Below are 6,292 nucleotides of genomic sequence, written 5' to 3'. Positions count from 1 at the left end.
TCGATACGACATTAGTAGTGGAACGAGAAGAGACAGTTCTCTTTCTTCTTATATCCTCAGGAGGAGTGGTGGAGGCAGGAGGAGGGGTTAAAATCGAAGGCATGGATGTACTTCTGTACAGAGGAGAACCAGAAGAATGGAGCTCGTCGAGCTCCTAAAACACAAAAGTTTTTGTTTTTTAAAAATTTTTAAAGGGAATTTTTTTTTTTTAATTTTAAAGTTTTGAGAACTGGAAGAATGGAATTTTTTAGGATTTATTTTTTGTTAATTTTAAAGTTTTGAGAATTGGAAAATGGATTTTTTTTGTTATTTTTAAAGTTTTGAGAACTGGAAGAATGGAGTCTCCTGAAAAATTTTGTAGATATTTTTTGTAAATTTTTTTTCTTGATTTTTTGTCTTTTTTGGGGATTTTTTTGATTAATTTTTTTTTATTTTATTGTCTTTTGGGTAGATTTGTAACATTTTCAAAATTGTAACAATATTCTTCATTTGGCAATACATAAAATCATAATTTTTAAACATAATTTTCGGCTGATACACATAAAAAATTATAAGAATTACATTTATTCTATAACGCAGCAAAAAAATACGAAAACACATACATAGACGCATTGTTGGACATCAAAATTAATGTTTGTTTAGCAAAAAAAGACTGTTTACACCATTTTTTATTACCTTTGGAAATGTAGACTCTTGCTGGCTGTCTCCAAGCATTGGCTGTGTTTCTCTGTTCAAATAATAAATAATTTTAATATTTTTTTTGCGTGGTGGGGTAATGACAGTCGTTACAACACGGGTGTTCTGTTTCATACACCTCGTGCCTGCTTTTAAGTTATAAATGAATGAATGTAACTTTTTTATCTTTGCAAGGTGAAGCAACGACAGTTGTTATATATTAGTTATGACTGAATAAATGAGTGTAACTTATTTATCTTTGCATGACAGGAAAAAAAACAGTCGTTATAATACGGGTGTTCTGTTTCAAACACCTCAGGCCTGCTTTTAAGTTATGAATAAATAAATGAATGTAACTTGTTTATCTTTGTGTGGTGGGGTAATGATAGTCCTATAACACGGGTGTTTTGTTTCATACACCTCGTGCTTGCTTTTTAGTTGTGAACAAATTAATGTAACTTATTTATCCTCACATGGCGAGCAACAGCAATAGTTATATTATGGGTGTTTTGTTTCATACACCTCGTGCCCTCTTTTCCAGGGGTGACCTGCGTACCCTGCCACCCCAGGTTTGGCGCCTTTTAAAGAGAAAATATCTTCCAAACAGTACATTTTATGATCCAATTTTTTTTAATATTTAGTTTGTAAAAAAGGTTTTTACTGGTCCATTTCACTAGAAAGACCCCTTTAAAAATAATATTATTTTTTAAAACCAATTTTTTTTGTAAAAATTTAATAAATTAATTTCATATAAAAAATAAAAATCTCACTGGTCCATTTCACTAGATAAGCTAGCCAAGTCGTCACAGGAGTGGTAACTATCGTCTGACGAGGTACTGATTGTCATCATGTCGTCACGTGATTGCCGCAGGGCGTCATTAGGGTATTTTCCCAGTGTAGATTTGCTTTGTAAGCTTTGAGTCTGGAAAATATTTGGAAGAACTGGTAAAAAATATTTGGAAACACTGGTAAAAAATATTTGAAAGCACTGGTAAAAAATATTTGGAAGCACTGGTAAAAAATACTTGGAAACACTGGTCAAAAAATATTTGGAAACACTGGTAAAAAATATTTGGAAACACTGGTAAAAAATATTTGGAAACACTGGTAAAAAATATTTGGAAACACTGGTAAAATATATTTGGAAACACTGATAAAAATCTAAAAATTGTTGGGAATAACTGGTAAAACAGTTTTAAAATGCTGCAAAACATGTTAAAAAATTAAAAAGAGCTGGAAACAGAGTAAAAAAATAGGTAAAAAAATACATATATATATATATATATATATATATTATAACTGATAAAAAATGTATGAAAACACTGAAAACACTGCTCCAAAAGGGGTTGTATACTTACTGGGGCGTCGCCTGCTTCATGAAATAGAGATCTTATATCAGGAACAGACATGCCGCAACGTATGTCCAATTTTTGGTCATTTTCTGTTAAAATCGGGACAGGGTATTTCATTTCCTCATGTAGGCGGTCCATAAGACATCGTAAAAACTCTTGAGTGTCCTAAAAATACCAATAAAAATCAGTTTAAAGCCCCTAAAAATACCAGAAAAATCAGTTTGTCCTTAAAATACCAGAAAAATCAGTTTAAAGCCAAAATTCAAGTCGCAATTTGCAAATTGTGAACAGTGTTGCGATTGGTTTTGTATTTCTCGTCCAAATTGCGATACATACAACATTGTAAAGTAACTGTAATAAATTCTGCGAATCTGACCCTGATCTGGGGCTCATAGAGTTGAACGATTCATGTAAAGAAATACAGTAAGGATCTGGTGCTACGAAAACGTAACAGACAAAAAAGGATTGGTTGGACTTGACTTTTTGATGTTTTCGTAGCACCAGATCTTTACAACTTAAATTTAAAAAAAATTTTAAAAAAACATTGCGAAATTTCGCAACAAAATTTTTCCAAAAAAAAAATTTTTTTAAATATTGCGTTGATTTTGCAACAAAAATTTGTCAAAAGAAATGAAATCTCCAAAAAAATTTGACTTACTTGTTGTTGGTAGCCACGAAATGCGGGGTTTATTAATTTCAATGTGCTATGAACACTGGAGGGGGCAACGCTGGAGTAGCGAGCTTTGCGCCAGATGTCCGCGATAAGCTGAAATATGTAACATGTCAGTTTTAAATTTTGAGTGTATTATGTTTTTTTAAGTTGTAAGCCATACATTGAAAACTCACGAAAAATTATCACCCACAAAGTTACATACTGGGTAACTCTTAAGCTGGCATTTCCCCCCTATCAGAAAAAAAAAAATTGCCAACAAAGTAACAAACATGGTAGCTCGTAAGCAGGCAAGAGGTTTATGAAACAGAACGCTATGTTATACCAACTATAGTTGCCCCGCCAGGCTTTAGCAATTGCTGATAAAGGTCTTGCCCAAGGACACATACGCCCACAATGGCAGCAGCGACGAGCCTTGAACCCATAACCTCTGGGCTAGAGGCAGTTGCGCTAACCACTGCGTCAAGGCACCAGAAAAGCATAGAGCGCTCCATGGCTTAAAAAAGTCCGGCGCCGTGACATAGTGGTTAGCGTGCCTGTCTGTAACCCAGAGGTAATGGGTTCAGGGCTCGACGCTGCTACCATTGTGGGCGTATGTATCCTTGAACAAGACACTTATCGACAATTTCTCCAACCCAGTGGTCACTAATGGGTTGTCCAAATTATCAGCCATACATAAAAAAAAGCCAAAAAGAATAATCACCAACAAAGTAACATACATGGTAACTCATAAGCTGGCACGAGGTGATAAACCCAGGTGATAACGACTGTCGTTTCCAGCCACGCGAGGATTAAGTAAGTTACATTCATTCATTTAAAGTCAAAAACGCTGACTTACGTTATAATAACTTAAAGTCATCGATTTTTTTCTGTCTTGTAGCAAATGACCCAGAGCAATAAAAAACAGAGTTAAATGCGGGCTGCAAAAAAATAAAAAATGTCATTTTTAGGCGCCAAACCTGGGGTGGCAGGGTAGGCAGGCCAACCCTGGAATTTCTAGGTTTAATTGGTCTGATATATCAATTAGAAACAAAAAAATTATGGTAAAATTAGCATTAGTAATTGAATAGATCAGAAAATTGCATAATATGCATTGAGGAATTTATTATATAGTAGGGTGGGGGAAGTTGGGACACCTTTTCTTTCTATTTTCTTGTCCCATTTGGTAGTAAACAAAGAACATTCAAAAAATTATAAAACCGCATCCTGACAACTCCCATAGACTGTTATTAATTGTTTAAAACACGATCAGGATATTTAGATATTATGTGCTAAAGCGTCCCATCTTCCCCAGCCCTACTATAAGAATGCTTGCTGCTATGATACAAAACCGTTCTAAAAAAATTTACACATACAAAAAAAAAAAAAATTACATATATACACCTAAAAAAATTTACACAGAAAAAATTTTTTAAATAGCATAAAATTTTATCTTTTAAAACATATGGGTACACTGATTTTAAAAGTTAGATGTTTATGAGTAAAACGTACCAGTTTGATAAACTTTGCAGAGCCGCATTCATGTAACATGTATTGCCCAGATTTCTAAGGCCTTTTAAACCAGGGGTACTTTCAACGGAAATTTCAGGACTGACTGATAAAATTTCAGCCAGGCTCGTCAGCGATGTAAATTGAATGTTGGGGCCTTTAGGGGTCTCTAGTGATTCCCCTTCTGCAATGTGGAAAGAAAAAATTATAATTTAGTAAAGAAAATTTTTATGGAAATGGGTAAAGATATTCGCGGTGGCAGGTGGCAATTTCAACTATAGTATCCTATAGTTACTGTGGCAAATTTGAACTATGTAAGGTATGGTCACGGTGGCATTTAGTTCATTTAGCAAAACAAAGTATTCTGTTTTGTTACTATAATTTCGTGCCACAAAAAAAGTTATGTTGTTTGGTTGTAAAAACGGCCTACAGCAAAATACTAAAACTAAAAAATAGCATTTTATGCAATAATTATAACAATAATATGTATAATATAGTAGGGTGGGAGAAGACGAGACATTTTTCCGTTCTATTTCTTTATCCCATTTGGAAATAAATAAAGAACATTCAAGGAATTATGAAACCGTATCCTCACGACTCCTATAGACCGTTGTTAATTGTTTAAAAAATGATCAGGATATTTGGATATTATGTGCTAAAGGTGTCCCATCGTACCCCACAATACTATATGTATATTTTTATATTATAGCAAAAACGTGCATACATCTTGGAATAGAGGTTGAGCATATAATTTTAAAGACGCAAATAAGGAATATCTTTACTTACCAAATGATTTTAAAGATTCCTCAGATTTTGCCTTTAGTCTAATGAGTCTTTTCTGTTGCATGAATTCTCTTTTCAACTTTTTCTGTTAAAATATGTAGACAAATTTAACATTATGACATGATGTCTTCTTATACGCCAGACACACATGGTGTATTCATACACCTCATGCTCACTGTTGAGTTATAACATGGGTGTCTTCTTATACACTAGACACACATGTTGTATTCATACACCTCATGCTCACTGTTGAGTTATAACATGGGTGTCTTATTATACACCAGGCACACATGATGTATTCATACACCTCAAGCTCACTGTTAAGTTATAACATGGGTGTCTTCTTATATACCAGACACACATGGTGTATTCATACACCTCATGCTCACTGTTGAGTTATAACATGGGTGTCTTCTTATACACCAGACACACATGGTGTATTCATACACCTCATGCTCACTGTTGAGTTATAACATGGGTGTCTTCTTATACATCAGACACACATGATGTATTCATACACCTCATGCTCACTGTTGAGGTATAACATAGGTGACTTCTTATACACCAGACACACATGGTGTATTCATACACCTTATGCTCACTGTTGAGTTATAACATGAGTTTTTTTTACCATATGGTCAGGGTCCAAGCTTGACAAAATAACTTCTTTATCACAAGAGTAACACCAGGTGCGAAACGATTTTAAATTTATAGCCACCGGGTGTCCCTGTTCATTGCAGTGTTTTGTTCCGTGATCGTGAAGTGTTTTGCCACAGCCCGTAAAAGAACAGTTTTCCTGAAAATTTAATAGAAAATATTAAAAACGGCAATACATTTTGCGAACCTGACCCAGATCTGGTGCTCATAGAGTAGGAGAGTCCTTTTAGATTTTTTTTATATATATATATATATATATAATTATGTTATGAGTGACAAGTTGGATAATTCAAAAGTGACCATTGGGTTGGAACAATTGCGATTAAGTATCAAAGCGACATTAGTCCGCAATGGTTGCAACGTAGAACCTAAAAAACCCATGTACCAATGTTTTGCAGAATAATGCAATGCAGAAAATTTAGGAGTAGGCCCGGCTACCCTGCCACCCCAGGTTTGGTGCCTATGGTTGCAGAAAATAGTAAGAGACGGTAATCCTTTAGCTGGTGGCAACCTGAAAGGACTCACTGATACCCACTGTATAATTTTTTTTAAAAAAACTCGGGCGTTCGTGTCCAAAATTAACTTAGAAAATGCGCGAAATCGTGCTGCGTCAGTGTATTTTCCACACCAGCCGTTATGAATTCAAAAAACGTTGGATTATTACGTC

At 34.5% G+C, this 6,292-nt stretch overlaps 1 protein-coding gene across 1 annotated transcript; it reads right to left on the bottom strand.

The window, feature by feature from the left end:
• Positions 1-7: 7 nt before the first annotated feature.
• LOC101242396 (ubiquitin carboxyl-terminal hydrolase 20-like) lies at positions 8-5,764 on the bottom strand (the record flags this gene model as incomplete). Its single annotated transcript, XM_026839588.1, has 9 exons — positions 8-154; positions 676-727; positions 1,446-1,597; positions 2,034-2,192; positions 2,686-2,793; positions 3,536-3,617; positions 4,189-4,369; positions 4,972-5,053; positions 5,600-5,764. Coding segments are annotated over 9 exons (1,128 nt in total), but the record flags the coding sequence as incomplete, so codon positions are not given.
• Positions 5,765-6,292: the final 528 nt, after the last annotated feature.

The sequence above is a fragment of the Ciona intestinalis genome, unplaced genomic scaffold (genome assembly GCF_000224145.3).
Source record: "Ciona intestinalis unplaced genomic scaffold, KH HT000439.1, whole genome shotgun sequence".
Classification (NCBI taxonomy): Eukaryota; Metazoa; Chordata; class Ascidiacea; order Phlebobranchia; family Cionidae; genus Ciona; species Ciona intestinalis.
The sequence above is the reverse complement of the archived record's forward strand: the minus strand, read 5'-3'. Positions and strand labels throughout refer to the sequence as shown.